At 31.8% G+C, this 20615-nt stretch overlaps 7 protein-coding genes across 7 annotated transcripts; 5 read left to right on the top strand and 2 right to left on the bottom strand.

The window, feature by feature from the left end:
* Window positions 1–2297: 2297 nt before the first annotated feature.
* On the bottom strand, window positions 2298–3641 carry SLM3 (tRNA-5-taurinomethyluridine 2-sulfurtransferase; the record flags this gene model as incomplete). Its single annotated transcript, XM_041549301.1, has 1 exon — window positions 2298–3641. The coding sequence occupies one exon, from the start codon at window positions 3639–3641 to the stop codon at window positions 2298–2300; it is 1344 nt and encodes a 447-aa protein (XP_041405235.1).
* A 2116-nt stretch (window positions 3642–5757) lies between these two features.
* On the top strand, window positions 5758–7368 carry RTK1 (putative serine/threonine protein kinase RTK1; the record flags this gene model as incomplete). Its single annotated transcript, XM_041549300.1, has 1 exon — window positions 5758–7368. The coding sequence occupies one exon, from the start codon at window positions 5758–5760 to the stop codon at window positions 7366–7368; it is 1611 nt and encodes a 536-aa protein (XP_041405234.1).
* A 449-nt stretch (window positions 7369–7817) lies between these two features.
* Window positions 7818–8324, top strand: RPR2 (ribonuclease P protein subunit RPR2; the record flags this gene model as incomplete). The annotated part of the gene is made up of 1 exon (XM_041549299.1): window positions 7818–8324. One exon carries the CDS (start codon window positions 7818–7820, stop codon window positions 8322–8324), a length of 507 nt encoding a protein of 168 aa, XP_041405233.1.
* Window positions 8325–8678: 354 nt separating this feature from the next.
* On the top strand, window positions 8679–9824 carry MRX9 (Mrx9p; the record flags this gene model as incomplete). The annotated part of the gene is made up of 1 exon (XM_041549298.1): window positions 8679–9824. The coding sequence occupies one exon, from the start codon at window positions 8679–8681 to the stop codon at window positions 9822–9824; it is 1146 nt and encodes a 381-aa protein (XP_041405232.1).
* A 405-nt stretch (window positions 9825–10229) lies between these two features.
* MPS1 (serine/threonine/tyrosine protein kinase MPS1) lies at window positions 10230–12479 on the top strand (the record flags this gene model as incomplete). Its single annotated transcript, XM_041549297.1, has 1 exon — window positions 10230–12479. One exon carries the CDS (start codon window positions 10230–10232, stop codon window positions 12477–12479), a length of 2250 nt encoding a protein of 749 aa, XP_041405231.1.
* A 3227-nt stretch (window positions 12480–15706) lies between these two features.
* On the top strand, window positions 15707–16876 carry GPD1 (glycerol-3-phosphate dehydrogenase (NAD(+)) GPD1; the record flags this gene model as incomplete). The annotated part of the gene is made up of 1 exon (XM_041549296.1): window positions 15707–16876. The coding sequence occupies one exon, from the start codon at window positions 15707–15709 to the stop codon at window positions 16874–16876; it is 1170 nt and encodes a 389-aa protein (XP_041405230.1).
* A 1085-nt stretch (window positions 16877–17961) lies between these two features.
* On the bottom strand, window positions 17962–19590 carry RPN4 (stress-regulated transcription factor RPN4; the record flags this gene model as incomplete). The annotated part of the gene is made up of 1 exon (XM_041549295.1): window positions 17962–19590. One exon carries the CDS (start codon window positions 19588–19590, stop codon window positions 17962–17964), a length of 1629 nt encoding a protein of 542 aa, XP_041405229.1.
* Between the last annotated feature and the right edge of the window lie 1025 nt (window positions 19591–20615).

Here is a 20615-nt window from a genome sequence, read left to right as displayed (position 1 = left end):
ATATGGTGTTTATAACAGTTTGTTGTAGTACTTGTTATTTTTCTTTGAAAAGACTTCTCAATAATAACAACAACGAAAAATGATATTACTTTTGTTCTTTTTTGAGTAGAATATTTATGATGCGATGCAAATAAAAACAGATAACTTTAAATAATGGTGTATTTGATTGTTTGTTTTGCCTTTTTATTTTTCCTTGATTAAAAAAAAATTATCCTTAGAAAAACTGAAAAATTTTGAAGAAAAATATAATGAATGTTCTTTTATTAGAACAATAGTTTGGAATGTAATAGATTAAAAAGATTTTAACAATGAGGAACAAAATAGTGCGTAGCGAGTATCTTCAAGTAAATATATTTTGTGTTTGTGTTTAAAAATATATGAATATGAATAATATGTATTCTGCCACTCCTACTGTTATTACCTCTTGTAATGTATAGTTGCGTGTATTTTTCGTCTTTATTTAAACTCAGTTAAACAATTCAAGATATATATATATATATAAGAGGGCACTCCAAAAATCAGTTAATACATAATGAATATATATTAACTTAATAAATTTCCAAAAAATAAAATGAGGAAGACAGAGAGGGAAAGGAAATTAAAATTTAAATTTAAAATAAAGAATATGTATGAAGTTGTCCCTTCACTAGGTCTTTTTAATGCAAAATAAGAACAAGAGAAGGGACAACTTTTCCTTATTGTATAGCAACTATCAATTGCAGTTTCATTGTGTATCTGTGTTTATTCCTTAGGTGAAGGGAACAGAAAATCAAACTTTTTTCGGATTTTTCTTCAGTATTATTATTTTAACTTGTGTTATTGATCTTCCCGCCTCGTTCACAACGATAGTAACGGGGCTTCGCTGTCTCTCAGTTGCCCCGCTCCGCTCCACATCGCGCCGGTGAAATTATTAAATTATGGTGGGTTATTTTACACGATAAACTCTGAGAACAGAGAAAATCAATGATGTCGTTTTAATTGATTTATAGAAGAATTCTCTCTGCAATTATTTATCTGGAATATAATAGATTCTCATTGATATTATATAATCAACTGCTTCATCTCTCGAGGAACATGAGTACAGAAACAGGAAATATATTTATATTTATATGAACATTGATCGTCTGTTGTACGTGTAGTTCTTTACCAAGAAAGCCAGAGTAGGAACGGCTTTTATTGTTTCCTCTGAAACTGTTGGTGCAGGCAGATATTTGATCTGCGTGTTTCTTCTTGGGATTGCAGTGAGATACTGATATTTAAAGTTATATAGTGGGGGTGGTTGAAGTCAATCTCTTTTCGGTTCCTGGATTGCCCTACAGTATTCCAGAAGCAAAAGAAGAGTGTTGGTGAAAGAAAAAAAGCAGTTCAAATTCCAGTTTGGAAAAGAGAGAGATTTTGAAAAGTACTCTTTTATCTGACAACAGGAATTGTTTCCCTTCTTGATTCTCTTGAGATTGGTGGTGGTTGCATTCTATCGTTGATAAAATAATGCTAGGATGAACAGGGTACTACCTTTTTTTAATTATGATGTGGAATGCACCTCATGGCTGTTCAATAAGGTTCGTTTAATTGAGAAAATCAATACGTAGACAACTCCTCAATACATTCAAATAATAAACATTAAGCAATTTTTGAATTATATATATATTGTGTTAGTAGGTACTTCGCATGGGGACAGTGATATTCGGGACTAATTAAAATAGACAGATACTGAATAGTGAATAGATTCACCAATTTTTCATATGTATTGTTATATAAGTCAATTGTTTTCCTGTACTTTTTTCAGTTACTACTGTAGGTGAACTCTCATCCACTAACTTGATTTTAATGAAGACCCCTGGTTGATTAGCAGCATAAGTGGAAAAAGTTACAGGCTTCTTGGCGTCATGTAAGGATAGTATTCTCCTTGTCACTTATACATATAGGTGTTTGTGTATTTTATTTCGAAAGTTAAGTAATATGGATAGATACAAGGGGTACAGCTTTATAAATAAGAGAGTATAAATGATAAAACGAGGAACGATTCAAAACTTTTTACAAATTTATTTTATGATGAATCTAGTCAATCACCACCTTTTAGGACAATACGGTTAATCTTTGATAAAAATTTTAATAATTTTTGCACTATAAAACCTATATATTAATATGGGATGACCTGTGAAACTTTGAAATGTCCTTCATGCCCTTATATTGGATATATACCTCCTTTCAATTTTACTCTCCCTACTTTCTTTTTTTTTGCTTTGCTGTTAAACTGGTTCTTGCTGCCTCCTATATTTGAAACGTGAATTAGTTCATTATGTCTTTAGTACCTCGTTACGAGTATTTAGAATTGGTCCACTACCGATGACTTGGTCACCGTTGTAAAGACAGCAATATTGTCCCGCAGCCATTGCTCTATGTGATTCATAAAGTTCTAGTTTTAATTGTAATCTAGGAGATTTTGTCTCTATTGTAAGGTCTGTGTCTGTAGATATAGCAGGTACCGTTTGACAAGATTTCACTTTTATAGGGTTTTGCAATGATCTGTATTGCATATATAATGTTCCATCTGTAATTCCATTTTCTATAGTTTCTTCAAAATTAGTAACAGATATAGAGTCATCAATAATCTCAAAGTTACCTACATTCAGACAATTATGAAATAATTGGGCATTATCCCGTCCCCTGACGATTACAATCTCATTTGTGTCTGGAATCTTTTCACTAACAAACCATGTACCTTTATATTGAGGGTCTGCCTGAGGCATAGAAATTCCAATCTTTTGACCAATGGTATAAGACCATAAACCATCATGTTTACCCCATTTACGTTTTATATTTTTATTATCAACATTTTCTAAAGTAATAATATTACCAGAATCGGTAGGTATATATTCTTTAAGAAAGTTTTTGAATTTCCCAGTTTGAGAATTATTTACAAAACAGATCCCTTGAGAATCTGGTTTCTCTGCGCTAGGAAGTTCTAATTCCGATGCCATTTCACGCACTTCCTTCTTAAACAAATGGCCCATGGGTAATATTGTATTTGGCCATACTTTGCTATTCACTTGAGATAAATAATAACTTTGATCCTTATGAGTATCAATACCTTTAAACAGGCCGTATTTCTTCTTTGAAGAATCTCCATTATCTTGATTCAACACTCTTGAATAATGGCCCATTACAAGCCAATAATTATTCAGGCCATACTTCTTATCCAAATAAGAATTCAGTTTTCCAAATTTGACAAATTTGTTACATAAAATATCAGGGTTTGGAGTAGAACCCAACTGGTAACCTTTAAGCATTGGTTCAAATACATCAACCCAATACTCTTGTTCGAAATTCACTAAATTCAATGGAATGTTTAAATATTTGGCTACTTTCATTGCGTCTTTCCAATCTTGTTCATCGCAATGTTTCACATCTTCATCCGAATCATTGGCATTAGTCCAATTTCTCATATATATCCCAGTAGCATTCGGATATTTACTAAATAATGCTGCTGACATTGAAGAATCCACACCTGACGACATTGCAATCACGACATTATCAAATTTCGATGGTTGGGGTTGAATCCAGTGATTAAGTCCACTAAGTCGTTGTTTGACCAAACTTTGATACTTCGATGCCACTACATCGAATCTTCCTAGCGACATATTAAATCATGTGTATAAAACAAAGCAAAACAAAACAAAAAATGCTAGAAGTATAAATATATGTTCCTCCTTAATATAATTTTAGATGATAGCAAGTGTGTTTCACATCTCTGTGATATCACATGTTCTGTCTATTGGATATCTCTGTGTTGTTGTGCAGGTTTCTCTTATTAATCTTCGGGAGAACCTTAAATTCTGGGAAAGGCTGTTCCGTATAATGTGATACAGATTTTAAAGAAAAGAAAGTGACACATTATATTTTACAATTACATGAACTGGTCAAGTTTCATTTAACCGTTGATGAAAACCATGATATGTATCAAATCGATCTAGTATTATTGTTGTTTACTTGGTAAAATTTTTCGATTTTAAAAAGGTTGTAAATGTAGAAAGTTAATTAGAAATCATATATTTTAACTGGAATAGTACACATAAGTATAGAGAAGAACACTCCTTCAAGAATTGGAATCTATTTATATAGATGTTGTTAGAAATAGTAGAGTTATGTTTTAGAAACCTCCACAATTTTTTTTTTGTCAGAAAATAAGAAGTATTAAAATTTATGTTTCTGTTAGAGATAACACATTTAGCAAATATCTAAAACTAAATAAACAAAAGATCCATAGTGACAAAAAATTTAACAAGAGTATATTTCTATAGATAATATTTGAACATAATTTATTTCTATTGGTATCATCAAGAATAACGATATTAATTGCATTTTATTTTAATCATCACATAACCGAGGATTTACTGACGAAGTATCAGTTTACATAAGCAAGAATATTAAACCGTTAGTGGAAAGAAACCGATTGAAGTAATTCGATCGTTAACGATATTATCAACCTTTTTACATAGTTTACACCCTATTTTAATTTCTTCAAGCTCTCTGTTATTTAATGTAATGTGACTGACTACATATTATAATTGTCCCTTATATGCGAATTACTGAAAGTGAAAAACGTACACTTCCAACACACCCTAACTTTTAACCCTAAAATGAAAGTAAGAATTATGACACATTTCTTCCAAATTTTTAAAATTGTAGCGGAGAAATATCACCGCCATAAAACAACCCTGTCTATTTTCTCTGCGCAACGCCCCAAAAGAAAAACAATTTGAAAAACTGAGCAAAAAACAAAAGAAAATTATTGAATTTCTGACTCTTTCTCTTTCCCAAAGAAAGAAAATATTGTGGAACAAGTTCCCGCGTAGAGAACTGTTTGTATCCTCACTTATCGCGTTATGTGACTCTAACTTTTCAATTTTCTTAAAAACTTTCAGTCACGTGACTGCCAGATTCATTACATTTCTATAATTTAATAACAATACCCCGTACAAACTCAGATTGAAAAATTAGCGATTGCATTTATCTATTGTTTTTTTGATTCGTTCACCCAATTTTTCTGTTTGGTTTCCATCCATCTCTCGTAGTTAGGATAAAACCGACTGTAATAGCCTTATCATATGAAATTACTCAATGAGTTGTTTAAGATAGTTGCTTTAGCTCTACACTTCATATACACCTTTTACGTGAAACTAAAATAAATATGCTGTCTCTCTTTCACTGTGTGTGCATGAGAAATAATATCAATACTTTATAGTAGTAGTAGTAGTAGTAGTAGTAGTAGTAGTAGTAGTAGTAGTAGTAGTAGTAGCAAGTAAAAAAAAAGAATCATAGTAATACCGATTCCTAACTTGCAGCGGGCATCGAATCGAGTTGCAAAAATTTAGTTCTTCCTATCTCTATGCAAGGTTATCTGCTCTAACAAAATAGAATAATCTATACAGATTTTATGTCAAATTGAAAAGCAACATTATATCTTATATCTTATATATATATGTATATCTCACTATAGCATGGTTGTTTGTTTCGGAAGGAAGTAAGGACCAAATATACACGCACACATACATAGCCATTAGTAACTATCACCGATCGAAAATTGTTTTGTGATAAAAGATATTTTACCTATTTGTTATTAGTTGATATTACCAATTAACAAGGAGTATAAGTCGATGTAAATAGCACTAAGTGTTTGTGATAAGAAATATAAAATAAGGATAACTGAGAAGTATCATTGATAATAAAGCATTTTTCTTTGGAAAAGGATTGATAATGATAGCTAATGAAGATGTTCAATATGAACCAAAAATGAGTCAATCATCAAGTGGGAATGGTAATGATAAAGAAAGGTGTAGTAGTAGTACACCTAATACTAATACTAATAATATCAATAACATGAATGATGCATCAAATCTTTCGTTATCTTCAGTATTTGGTAAAAGTAAATTTAAAGGTATATCAAGACTATTTTTGGAAAGAGATAATAGTAATACTAATTTATCAAGTAATAACAGTAGTTCATCTTCTTTAAATGGTATATTACCATTTAAGAGTTTTAATAAGATCAAAACCACATCAATATCGGTGGCTGAGACAAGGTCAGGAAGTAACAACAACAACAACAACAATAATAATACTAGTAATACAGAGATTCCAGTTTTAAAAAAAAATTATGATATAACGGCAGATTACATGGATTCAGAGGTTTCTTCAATATCATCAATGAGTTCATTCGAAGTTGATCCAGAATTACATCCAGCTGATGTTTTGCAAGAATATATCCAAAAAGAATATATATTTAGAAGAAATAGAAAATTAAAAAAAATTAATAGATTAAACAATCAAACTACCACTTGCATATCAGTGAAACATAAATTACTTAGTGATTATGGTAGACCAGTACGAAAAATTGGCGAAGGCGCCTCAGGAACTGTGACTGAATGTAATACTAAAGATGGCCAAGTATTCGCAATTAAATTATATCGTACCCCTATGACCACTGCCAGTACGAATATCATAACTACTTCAGATTCAAATGAAAGACCTGTACTATCAACTTTCCAAAAAAACATTATTCGAGAGTATTGCATTGGGTCTATATTTGACCATCAAAATATTATGAAAACAATAGATCTAGTATTTGAAATTGATGATTTTTCACAAGATATTGTACATTTGATTCAAGTTATGGAATACGTTCCATTTGATTTCTTTAATGTGGTAATGGATGGGCAAATCACTGATCAAGAAGCTGCTTGTTATATGAAGCAATTAGTTAACGGTACGGCATATTTACATTCAAAAGACATTGCACATCGTGATATAAAATTAGATAATTGTGTGATGTCAAAGGATGGGATCTTAAAGATAATAGATTTTGGTAGTGCAGTGACAATATTTGATCACGGAACTTTACTATACGCATCTGGGATCGTTGGATCGGATCCATATTTGGCTCCAGAATTACTATCTGGTCATAGTAAATCGTATGATCCAAGACCTGTAGATGTTTGGGCTGTAGCTATCATGTATTATTGTTTGATAATGGGAAAATTTCCGTGGAAGGCCCCACGTAGAAGTTTTAATAATTTTAGATTATTTTCAGAGGATCCGGATGATGAAGATGATGTATCAAAGGGTCCATTGCGTATACTTAGATTATTGCCAACTTATTCTAGACCATTGATTGGTCAAATGATGGAATTGAACCCTCAGACAAGAATCAGGACAGAGGATATATTACACGATAAATGGATACAAAGTATACATTGCTGTGAAGTAGATAGATCTGGGAGATTAGTTCATAAGGGCTCCGATCATATCCACCATCTACCGATACAAGACGATATAAACAATAAAGGGAAGCCACTAGAGGAGCAATAAGTGGAATAAATGATTATCGTCTTGTATCTTTTTTTTTGTTTATATTATTTTAAAGCATCTACATAACTTGGGTAACTATATAAACTATTTATGTATTCATCACACATACGCATACACTAAACTTAGTTTATTTTAGTATTAATGAACTTTCTGATATTCAATATACACTAAAAAATTGAGCTAGAGTTAAAGCTAGAGCTGGACTATTGCTTTGGTTTTATTAAAGCTAACAGATAGGAATTTTTCCTAACTTTTTCAAGTTTTTTTTAGAAGAATTACATACATTTTTATAACTTTCATAGGCGAGGCGCTAAGAGAGTTCTTAAAAGAAAAAAAAATGATATTCAAGTATAATAAACATCTAGTATAGAATAAATAAATCTATTCAAGGCAGGAAAGGTCAGACAAGTAGATATAGTATATTACAATAATAAAAACCGAACTAAATAATGGCGGAGAATAAGGATAAGAAAATCAAAAAGCCGAAGAAAGGCCAAAACATAGATGAACATGGTTGTATCATAATACCTCCACCAAAGACAGTGGGAAACAAAGATCATTTCCAAAGATTAAATTACCTTTATCAATTAGGAATGTTTAATACCCTAGAAAATGAATCTTCAATAAGTATGATACTATCCAAAAAATACATGCATAACCTTGACATAATTAGTAAAAAGACCAAGAGTAATATGTTACCAAATACAAAGAGAACGATATGCAAAAGATGTAAACGTATCTTAATACCGTCTAAGACTTGCACATATAAAATGGAGAATAAACAAAACAAACACAAAGAAATGAATCCAAAGGATGAAACGTTTGTAATAACTTGCAAGTGTGGGGAAATTAAGAGATTTAGAATTGGACTTGATAGGAATTACAAAAATTTTTATGAGAAAGAAGGAACTTTATCAGAAGTAACTGGAAAAAAAGATATATTCAAATCTAAATAGATACATAGAGGATCCACTTAACAGCATAAGGATGGTTTATATAGATTATTCAACATCACAATATAGGTAACCAATAAATTTTATCCAATGGATCGTACCAACATATATATATATATATATATATATATATTTCATCTTGGTTGGATCGTATTGGCTCATCGTTACATATTTTTTTCGTTTCCACACGATTACACTGACAATTAAATTTCAATATTTTCCGAGATTATCAGCTCTCTCTAAAAGGGGACATACTTAAATACAATTTATGTATACAAGTAAACATCAACCAAGCGATATCCATCTAAATTGAATCCTAAAGCCATAATTTCAATCGTACCTAAATAATAATATACAATGTTAGGGGGAAAAATGTCGTATATTACACGGTTGAATCCAGTATCGAGGATAATAAGTTCTAGGCTAATCACGAGCCCTATAGTATATGGACCTGTTGGGACTCATTTTAATAGAGCAAGTTTTTCCACTACTACTACTAATTTCTTTCTACAACAGAATTTAAAATCTCAAAAACAAGAAAATTTAACAATCCAATATAACACATGGAACTGTCATTCCAGCTTGTCAAGATATATTAAAAAGGGAAACATATATAACAATATTCATAGATCTTTATCAAGAAGAAACATCCACATTACAAAACTATTGAAGTTCCAAAACACTAAAAACAGGAATTCTTCCTTTTTTGAAAATGGACGTCCACCACCATCCCCAATTAGAGTCTTCAAAATACCTTATCCAGCAGTCTTTTTAGGTTCTTTTGTAATTCTAACGTTGTTCTTTATGATAATACCTATCTTATTCCAGTTACTGTTTCCAATTGCTTTGGTTGGAATAGCTGTATATCAATTTAGAAAATGGAGGTCTAACAACTTTTATCGCGCAATTATGAAAAAATTACCAAATAGTTCTATCCAAGTAAGCTACAAGACCTTAAAATCATTGGCGTATCGTTTCTTTCCAACTAATTTTTTAAAAGAATTTGACGTTAACACTAGTGATGCCGATGCTATGATGGGAATGATCCAGAACAGAGTCATCGAGGCATTCAACAAAAATGAACAGGATATCGGATCTCATTATTTTCCAGGTAAGGATAATGTCAAACAATTTAATGATGTACTGAAGTTAGATATCATGAAGTTAAATACATTCGGCTCCAAAATTGACGGTAATTTCGTTATGAGTATGAAATATCCACTAATGTATGTTGAAGGGGCACAGAATAACCATTTTGCTGATGTTGCTATCACTTTCTTAGACGACTCATTAAAGAGGAACCAAAAGTTCGAAACAATCTTTGAATTATCCAAAACGCAAGCAACCTGTAGGATGGTTATATCAGTGCAATCGTCAAGTTTCTTGTTCCCTCAACAATACATTATTTCTACCCCTGGTGAGACTGGACACTTTTATGGAAAATATAAGGTAAGAACTACCTCAGACGGACACAGAGAGTTCACTATTGAAAAGGATGATTAGACATTGAATAAAATATTTAGATATATAAAGTTAATAATAAAATTCTGTTCTGTACATAAATCCTGATGGCTATTTTATAGTCATCAATAATTGATAATTACGCCATTAAATTTTTACTGCACGTGACTTTCGCGTTTTCTTTGCGTAACTTCGTGAACTTCAAGGAAGAAAAACAAACAAAAAAAATAAATTAAAGAGCCACTAACAAAGTGTAAACAAAGAAATTAGAGGTTACATATTAATTTTCGTGAGGCTACATAATTAAAGTACAATACATTACATAAAAAGTTTATTGCGGCCATCCCACTCTTATCATCTAAACGTACTTCTATTCAATTAGGTTGGAGACATACTATATTTGAGGAAGTATACTACATTGTTGAATATATTTGATTTCGAAGTATCATGTCAAAATATAAACACCACTCAAGGTCTCGAATACAAGAAGATGGTGATGGTACCCCTCAAACCATAAACACAATCCACAATAATTCTGATTATGGGGAAGATGAAGATAATATTGGACCACCAAAACTGAGTAATTTCGGATCAGCATTATTAGCTAGAGGTAACGATACAGGTCAGAGCAACTTTCTCACTGGATTACAAATGGCCGAGACACTGACCAATCCCGTTGACCCACATTCAATATCACATACAATATATTCTCAGACTCAGGATTCACCACAGTCATCACTTTTTGCTATGAATCATAATAACAATGTAAACCTTACTAGTAGACCACTGAGCATGACAACGGTACACGACGGAAACAACAATAACAAAGAAGAAGATATTAGTAAACAGACAGGAAATTTTTCACCAAGTGAAAAATTAAGGTCAATGCAACAGCATATGAAGGATGAACTCACCTCAAGATATACAGAGCGTAGAATTAACAGATTATTATTAAGCAGTAATAGAATGAGTAAATTAGGACCTGCAAAAAGAACATCTAGTTTGCAAAGTGTAGATATGAACGATCAATTTGCCAATAATACAGGTAATAACCACAGTAATGTTGGTAATCTCACAACAAAAAGTCTTAGTGGTACAATCTCTACATCAAAACCTGTACTATCACCAAGCAACACTGAGGCTGTACTCCCTTCAGAACCATTGAACGATTATTCTAACATTAACTTTGGCGATTTGAATCCTTTACAATATCTTAAGAAGCATGATCTTCCATCGAGTGAGTTACCACATATCTCAAAGATATACTTTGAAAAAAGAAAAGAAGAAATACGACGTACAGCATTGAGAAAGTATAGTTCTTCAAAGGACATACTATTGAATAGGACAAGATATATAGAGGAGAACAAGAATAACAACAGTAACAATGATATCAGAAGCAATAAGACAGACCGACGCAATGTAGCAATTGATAAAAGGAATTCTATTCTTGTTGATAGACCCGAAGAACCAGTTAATAAAATTATAACTCCAAGGGAGCATGAAAATGTTGGTACCGAATTGAAAGTACCCGTAGACACCTTTTCCATTAAAAATAAAAAGAGGGAAGCATTATCGAATATTAGTCTAAATAAAAAAGAACCTGAATATAAGAAAACAAAGAAAGTAGAAATTCAAGAGCCGATAAAGACACACACTTACAAACGCAACAACATTGTAAGGGTAAATGATATTGAATATGAACGGATCGAAATGTTAGGTCGTGGTGGTTCATCTAAAGTTTATAAAGTTAAAGGTCCAGGCAATAAAGTGTATGCTTTGAAAAGAGTTATATTTGATGAGTTTGATGAAACAAGTGTGAATGGTTTTAAAGGAGAAATTGAATTATTACAGAAACTTGATATGAAGGATAGAGTTGTTCATTTATATGATTACATGATGAATCAAGGATTGTTATATTTAATTATGGAATGTGGTGATTTTGATCTTTCGCAAATTCTAAATACACGAATTAATGATCCATTTGATGCGTCATTTATTAGATATTATACCAAAGAAATGATTGAATGTATTAAAGTTGTTCATGATTCTGGTATTGTTCATTCTGATTTAAAGCCTGCCAATTTCGTTGTTGTTAAAGGGAAATTGAAAATTATCGATTTTGGTATTGCTAACGCTGTACCCGATCATACGGTTAACATATATAGAGACACACAAATTGGTACACCAAATTATATGGCGCCTGAAGCATTGATTACAATGAATTATTCTGATATTAAAGAGACGTCAGAAAATGATCCTAATGAAAAATTACCAAAAAACACATGGAAAGTTGGTAAACCATCGGATATTTGGTCATGTGGTTGCATTTTGTATCAAATGGTATATGGGAAACCACCTTATGCGGGATTTCAAGGGCAAAACCGATTATTGGCAATTATGAATCCCGACGTCAAAATTAGTTTTAACGAGAAAACCGATCACGGTAAATCTATTGTTCCGAAGTCTCTATTAGAATTAATGAAGCAATGTCTCATTAGAGACCCTGATAAACGTTGCACAGTAAATGAAATATTAGGATGTCCCTTCTTAAACCCTGTGGTTGTAACAGAATTTTTCATTAAGGATTTAATTAAGAATGCAGTGACATTTGGTGCCAAACAGAGGTATGTATCGGATGATAAAATTGAAGAATTAACCAATGATGTGTTAAGTCGTCTCGAAGAGTTTAAAATGTGACAAAGAAAAAAAAAAAAGGAAAAGCAAATATGATGATGTGACGTTAGTTTCAGCCAATGACAGACAGAACAAGTCTGTTTTGCTGAATTAATTAGACGTATATCTAATTAGTCAAGTGTAACAAAAATTACGTAGGACATACATAAAATATATTTTGACCCATAATTCTCTTTTCTTTTATTTATTAAATGTACTGATGTCTTTCTCGCCTACTTTCGGACTGACGTAATGAAATTTTTCTCTCTCTCTCGCTCGGGGAGTAATTATACCGTAGAAGAGAAGCTAAGATGAATAAGCTGAGGATATATTTCTGTATGGTCTTTATTGAAAAAAAACAACCAACAACTCATAAATTACGTAATTTTGACAGGTCGATTTTGATACATTTTTAAAACTTAGATAAGGAACAACCTAGTAATGGGGAATCACAGGATATTATCTTTTGACTTTGATTCAATTACGTTTATCAAAAATCTTGACGAATCTTCACACAGTTATATGAACGTAGGAGAGTTCATACAACATCGCCTATTCTCTTTGATCTGAAAATGTCCGGGTTTCATATATAATTCACCACTAATTTTACCAAGAATACAGGTAAATCGAGTACTGTCACCTTAACAAGAGATGAGATGATGACGTTTCTCTTATTGTTATTTTTTGGTCCGTCAGTGCATGTAGTTGAAGACTATAATGTAGGAGTCAATATAGTGGGGCAGGGGGCATCAACCTAGTAGTACAATAGTATTTGGACCCCTTTTCTTTTTTACTTGACCTCGTTAAGAGTTACATTTTTGGTTTTGTAGGTTGGGTCTTCCCAAAGTGAAAAGATATCCATTCAAATTTCCTTTGTAAACATACATAGTGATTGACGTGCAAGAAGCAAGTATTGCGCAGAATCGCATCTTCATTTGTAACTCAAGTACGTTAATCTACAATTAAAGAGTGAGTTTGGCCCATTCTTTCTCGATGGAGGGGGTGGGGTGGGGGAAATAATTTTTTTTGTCTCCAATAGAAATTTCAAATCTCTGCGTCGGAAACTACGGGCCAAAAACCAAATTTTCCGAGAAACGGAGAAGCACAGTTAAACCTTCTAATTCTTTCGTTCTTTCTTTTTTTAAATCCGAGAAAATAAGTATTTTAATGGGATTAAAAATCAATTCCCTTTTTTCCCATAGAGTTTGTATCCTTTATTATTTGTTATTTTATTATTTGTTCACAATCAATATGTCCCATGCCAATTTAGGCTGCATACGTTTACTAAAAAAGCAATAACGGTAACAATAGTTCCTTGTTATCTTTCTTATCTTGATTGTAGCAATAAGAAACATAAAATAGGGTCAATCACCACGACACAACTTGTTTTCGCGATGAACAAGATCATGTAGTTTTCAGAATAGAAAAGACAGAAATTGAAAATTTTAATCTCTTTATCTAAATGGGAATAATAACGAAAGGTCCGACTCTCTCAATCTTTTTTACAAGCCACCAATATTGGAGTGAAGAATAAAATCGATTTTAAACAGGTGGTGGTGACCCAACTACAGTATGTAAATATATATATATTTTTGCAAAAGAAGAGAGGGATCAGCCAAAAAAAGAAGCATAAGAAGAAAATATCATACAGATGGAAACTAGATATTTTAAACAAAATATTGGACAATGCTGCTCTTTTTCTTGTTTTGTCAATTGTTTCTCCGATTATATGGAACGACAAAATATTACAACTAACCACAACAGATAAAGACGTAGAAGAGAAAGTATAGTGGGACAAAATATATATATATATGTATAAAATTATAACAATATGTAACAACAACAATATGGGCTCAGATGGTTGTCTGTTTCCCCCTAAAAAATATTCATATTGCTGGGTCACGCGCAGAAAATGCGCACACATTTGTGTTTTTCAAGTAATAAAAATTAACAACCAAAAAGCACGCAAAATTTGTGTGAAAATTGGGACTCCTCAAAAAAAACCAGAAAACCAAAAAACCAAAAGTTAAGAAAGATATTTTGTCCCACCGCAAAATTTGTTTTCGTCTTTTTGCGCACACTCTGCGCAGATCCTTGGAATCCCATAGCCTTGTCCCACCTATTTCATAATATTTATCTTACTCTTTGTAACAAAGAAAGTCACTTAGCAAATGAAGGTCAAAAAAAACTGACTGATGTTTGCTGTTGCAACGTTTTGTTAAGTTTTTTTTGTATGTAAAATAATGATACTGATTTGATTTGGGGCATCCATTCGCACGAATGGACAAAATTTGTGTAACGTAACGTTTTTACAGCATAATTAGTTGGAGTAAATCGTCTCTTTTTACCAAATAAAATCTGCGTGCAAAATTGTGAGGTATAACAAATTATAACAATACGCAAATTTTGAACGCACAAATTTGCGTATCTCCAATTTTGAACAGATGAGGGATTCTGACCCTACTATACTAGTCGTGTCCGCTTCTCAGAGGTTTTCTCAAGGAATATCCATCTAATAGAACTTTAGTATGACGCTGGACAAAAATAATAGTATTGATAATAAGCGTTTCTGCCTTCTCTGCCCAGTTTAGGGATCGCACACACTGGGTGTCTCTCTCTTTCTTACAATCTCATCTGTGCTTTGGGGCTAACAAAGAGCTGCGTAATACTATTTATTTAATTAGTATTATATTTTTGACTATTATAGATATATTATGATGCTGTATTTTTGCTGTATTTTTGCTGTATTTTAAAGGGACTCGTCTACGCAGAACATAAAGAGAGAACAGATTTCTTTATACAGACAATTGTGAGTGGGACAAAGAGGACTTCCTTAGACTATAGTAACACTACTACTAGTACTTATAATCTCGTTTGTCCTTATCGAATAAGAATAAGAAGAATACCCCTCTTTACCCCCGAAACTGAAATTTAATTCAATTATATATATAAGGGATCATCTCTCCCTTGATTGAAAAATTATGATTTATTTCTTCCCTTTTAGTCAATCTTATATAGTATTATTATTTCTTTGTAATATTTTTTTTTATAATTAAGAAACTACAATATATCATCAATAGATTTTGCATTATTACTATACACATTAAATTAAATTAGTAATATTATTATAAGACCTAGTTTTATTTGCATACATTAATCAAACCCACTAATCATCTCTATCTTTTTTTTTTTTTTTTTACTTTTAAATTTAAAAAAAAATTAATAAAAAGAATAATTACTACTATCATCGAATGGTCGCTACTGATAGATTAAATCAAACTTCCAATATTTTACATAAATCAATGAAAAGAGCATCTAGTATAGCGCATCTAACTGCCCTTGATCACCCTTTCAAAATATGTGTCATTGGTTCAGGTAATTGGGGTACTACTATTGCTAAAGTTGTCTCTGAAAATGCCGCTTTGAACCCTCAACTTTTTGCCTCCGAGGTAAGAATGTGGGTTTTCGAAGAACAAATTGATGGTAAAAATTTAACTGAAATCATAAATACAGATCATGAAAATGTTAAGTATTTACCAGATATTAAACTACCAGTCAATTTGGTCGCTACTCCATCTTTATTAGATACCGTCAAGGATGCTGATATTATCATTTTTAACATTCCTCATCAATTCTTAGCTAAGATTGTTCAACAATTAAAGGGCCATGTCGACTCACATGTTCGTGCAATCTCTTGTCTAAAGGGTTTCGAAGTCGGTGCTAAAGGTGTGCAATTATTATCTACTTACGTTACCGATGAATTAGGTATTGAATGTGGTGCTTTGTCTGGTGCTAATATTGCCACTGAAGTCGCCAAGGAAAACTGGTCTGAGACTACCGTTGCTTATCACATCCCTGAAGATTTCAGAGGTGAAGGTTACGATGTTGACCACAAGGTTCTAAAGGCTTTGTTCCACAGACCTTACTTCCACGTCAGTGTCATTGAAGATGTTGCTGGTATCTCTGTCGCAGGTGCTTTGAAGAACGTTGTCGCATTAGGTTGTGGTTTCGTCGAAGGTCTAGGTTGGGGTAACAACGCTTCTGCTGCTATTCAAAGAGTTGGTCTTGGTGAAATCATCAAGTTCGGTCAAATGTTCTTCCCAGAATCTCGTGTTGAAACTTACTACCAAGAATCTGCCGGTGTCGCTGATTTGATCACTACCTGTGCTGGTGGTAGAAATGTTAAGGTTGCCAAGTTGATGGCCGAAAGTGGTATGAGTGCTCTAGATGCTGAAAAGAAACTACTGAACGGTCAATCTGCTCAAGGTATTATTACTTGTAAAGAAGTCCACGAATGGTTAGAAACTTGTAATTCCGTTTCCGAATTCCCATTGTTCGAAGCTGTTTTCCAAATTATTTACAATAACTTACCAATGGAAAACATACCGGACATGATCGATGAATTAGAAGTTTTCCGTTAGGAGCCTTTTTTCTTTTTTATAATCTCTTTCTGTTTTTTCCCTTCTATCATAAGGTAACAAACCCTTTTGTGAGTCAGTACTTTAGTACTGTTATGAATCTGAAATTTTTTAACGAACAACAACTACAACAACAATTATAACAATAAAAATAAAACGAAAGATGCCGTAAAATTATTACAATAATTAGATGGCTGCTTTCTTAGCATAAGCAACATAATAACGATAACTTAAGGGAAGAAAAAGAAAAGAAAGGAAAAAGAAAACAACTACAGTAAATAATTTTTTTTTGTTTTTAGTTTTTACATCCTTAGCTATCTTTACAATAAAACAATATCCCACCATTTCATAAATAAAAAAAAATTAAAATAACTAAACAAACATTATTAGATATTAAGTTAACCTTTCACAACGAGTTTGACTAAGTATTAGTTTTGTTTTTACTACAACTAAATAATATTATAGAATCAAATAAATAAATTAAATTAAAAATAAATGTTTTTTAATAAGGAATAGGTAGAACCCTCTGTATACTTCTCAATCATGTTACTTGGTTCTACAGCTTACTTACTGAGCTTCTTGTAAAAACAAAAAAAAATGTTTTTCCGATTAATTTGAAGAATGTCGCCCACCATTTCCTGGTGACTGCAACCAAAAAAGAGATGAAAATCCACCTTTTTGTTTGCTTGTTTCTCTACAATGAATCTTTAGGAACATCATCAAACATAATTAATTAGTCACGCAAAGAATACTATGATGAAGGTATCATAACAATAGGGCTAAATATTGAAGAATTATTTTCCACTTCAAGAGATTTCGTTGAGAAAACTGATCAACGTAAACAGCCACATCTCAATCAAGACGTTGAAAATATTCTTATTTGGACAAATTTTTCTTTAATAAAGGTCTCATCGATGTTTTGATAAACAAATTAAAAAAAAAAAAATTTGAATATGAATTAGACAATACAAAACGGGTATACATATGCATATACATATATATTTATCAACATCTATATAAATCTTTATAAGCAGGACAAGTGCAATAATATTTTTCTGTTTAATTTTAGTATGATCCATCATCATCAATTATGCAATTGCGTAACCAATATTTTCTTTGGCATATTTGGTTACACGTTGACGTTCTTCAGAGGTTAGATTTTCGTGCTTAGACTTTATGTGTCTAGTCAAGGCATCCAATCTAGAGAAAGTCTTTTCATAACCTTCATTACCTAACATCTTCATACATTCAGAACAACGGAAAACAATCTTTTTCTTAGCATGAATGGTGTTTTGATGTCTGGTTAAATCATATGATCTTGAAAATTGTGCTGAGCAAGGCTCTTTGGTAATTAAATTAACTAACCGACATGTAAATATTTCATTAGTATTTGTACCAGACAGATCACTACCAAGGTATGTTTTGTGTTTCTTTGAGTGTTCTTTGTTGACAACCACAGAAGCTGATAATGAAGATGGTATTGATGAGGATGATGACGACAATAAAGAATTTGCCTTGGTTATCGAAGTGGAGGATAGCGACGATGTAGAGCTGTTAAAAGTATTACCATTGATATGTGTCAATGGTTTCCGTGATTTATTAGATTGCCCCATTGTGGAGCTACCCCATATATTTGGTCTAGTACTCAAGGACAAAGATTTTGATCTGTTCAATTCTTTGATTTCATCTGCAGAAACAACAATCTTACCCATGGAATTTATTTGATACATTTCATCTTCATCTAACAAAGTATTATCATCATCTAGATCTTCTCCATCTAGAATTGCACTGTTATTATTATGTAAATGTATTTCATTATCTTCGGTAGTTAATTTTGGAGCTGTTTGTTGGTGTGTATCAACAAAACTGTATAAATTATTAGTCTTAATCATAACGTTCTTCGATTTTTCGATATCTAATGAACTAATGACTTCATCATCATCAATATCATATTCCTTAGAATCATCATCAAAATCATCATCGTCAGAAAATTCATCATCGAATATAATTTTTGCATCTTCATTATTCATTGCAATATTGTTATCTTCCAAAGTATAATGCACTTTTGGAACAAATGATTCATCATCGAAGTACAAATACGAATCATTTATCTCTTGAGTTTGAATGGAATCGTTTAAGATTTTAACTTCTAGATTATCTCTAGAAGTTGTAGATGATACATTATTTTTAGCATTTATTTGATTAGAAACAAAATTGGTAGTTGTAGAATGTGGAGATTGTGTTTTCAAAAGTTTTTTCATGTTAATAGTAGCCACTACGGGGGTATTTAGTTGAGTGGGTATTCTATTACTATTAGCTCTTGAAGTAGTACTAGTAGTAGTTAAAGATGGATCAGCATATTTGTTAAACATCTTATAATCGTATTGTTGTTGATGGTTTTGATAAGGAAATATGTTAATATCAGTTTCTTTCTTGTTGTTAGTGTTCAAAGGTAATGTTAGATTACTAGCAGTCACATAATTCCCACTCTCTGATATATAACTTAACTTTTCTGGTTCAATAGTAATAAGTGTTTCATCTAAATGGTTATTGTTATTTGAGGTTGTTTGATTTAAATTTGCCATATAAGCTTTATTAGAGACAGGATATTGATAATGAGAAGAATATACACCACTATTTTTGTTATTTAAATGGTATAACTCATCCTCAAGGATATCGGTCAAAGTTCTCTTCAAACCTAATTCAGTGGATGCCATTTTCCAATAATCGATCCAGTTATTTGATTCTTGATTATCTTTTATCAAAACTTCTTTGTTGTTGTATTATACTTCCTCTTTTAAAAAAAATGAAAGAAAATCTCCTATATATATATATTTTTTTTTCTTTCTTCTTCAGTAAATTTCCTCTTTTTTCTGAAATCTCCTTATTTTTCTTTTTTTTGGTTGGAGGTATTAGTAATAATAATTAGTGTTCTAATTAGTGTGGACTTTGTAGTACTAGAAGTGTAATAAATAATTTACCGAAGTTGTAATCAGTAATATCTCTAGTCTATATATACGTGTATGTATTATCAATCATATAAAAATGAAATATATAATAATATTTTTTCCTTTTTTCTCTTTCCTTTTCTTAAATGGATCAATCAAAAAAATAAAAATAAAAATGAAGTTGTAATTCGTAATTACAAATATTACTAAGTCAAACGTACAAAGGATAGATAGTAGTCGTAAATACAAACCGAGATCAGAAATGCTTCAAGTTGTACTTACAGAAATAATACCGTCTTTGCTTAGTTGTATATATATATATCCACTATATAAAGTTCGTTGTTTATCAAACAAATTAGTTACTCATCAATTATGATAATCAGTTTTACTTTACGTATTGTCCTTCAAATTAATTCCGTCTCCTTGTTGAGAATGCTCTTTTTTGGGGTTTACGGCACTTTCGAATGGAACATTCTAGAAAGACTCGCAGATGAAGTCGTAGGGGAGGTATATATTTGGTCACGTGAAAATTAGTAATCCGCGGAAAATGATGAAAAGAGAGAAAATTTGATTACGTCGGCCGAAATTTCAATATTTCGATAAATATTTGACAATTTATTTCCGAGCCGGGGTTGTCAGCCTCCTTTTTTCCCGCTTCGCTGTTGATGGGCTTTGTTGAAGGCCAAAACTATGAATTTATCAATTAAGCCCTAATTCGGTAATGATTTATCTGGAGAGTAGAGTAATAAGAGAGTAAGGATTTTCTGCGCGTTTTCATATTATCAGATTAAGGA

Source organism: Maudiozyma barnettii (genome assembly GCF_903064755.1).
Source record: "Maudiozyma barnettii strain CLIB 1767 genome assembly, contig: KABA2_02, whole genome shotgun sequence".
NCBI lineage: Eukaryota > Fungi > Ascomycota > Saccharomycetes > Saccharomycetales > Saccharomycetaceae > Maudiozyma > Maudiozyma barnettii.
Note: the sequence above shows the minus strand (reverse complement) of the source record. Positions and strands in the feature narration are given on the sequence as shown.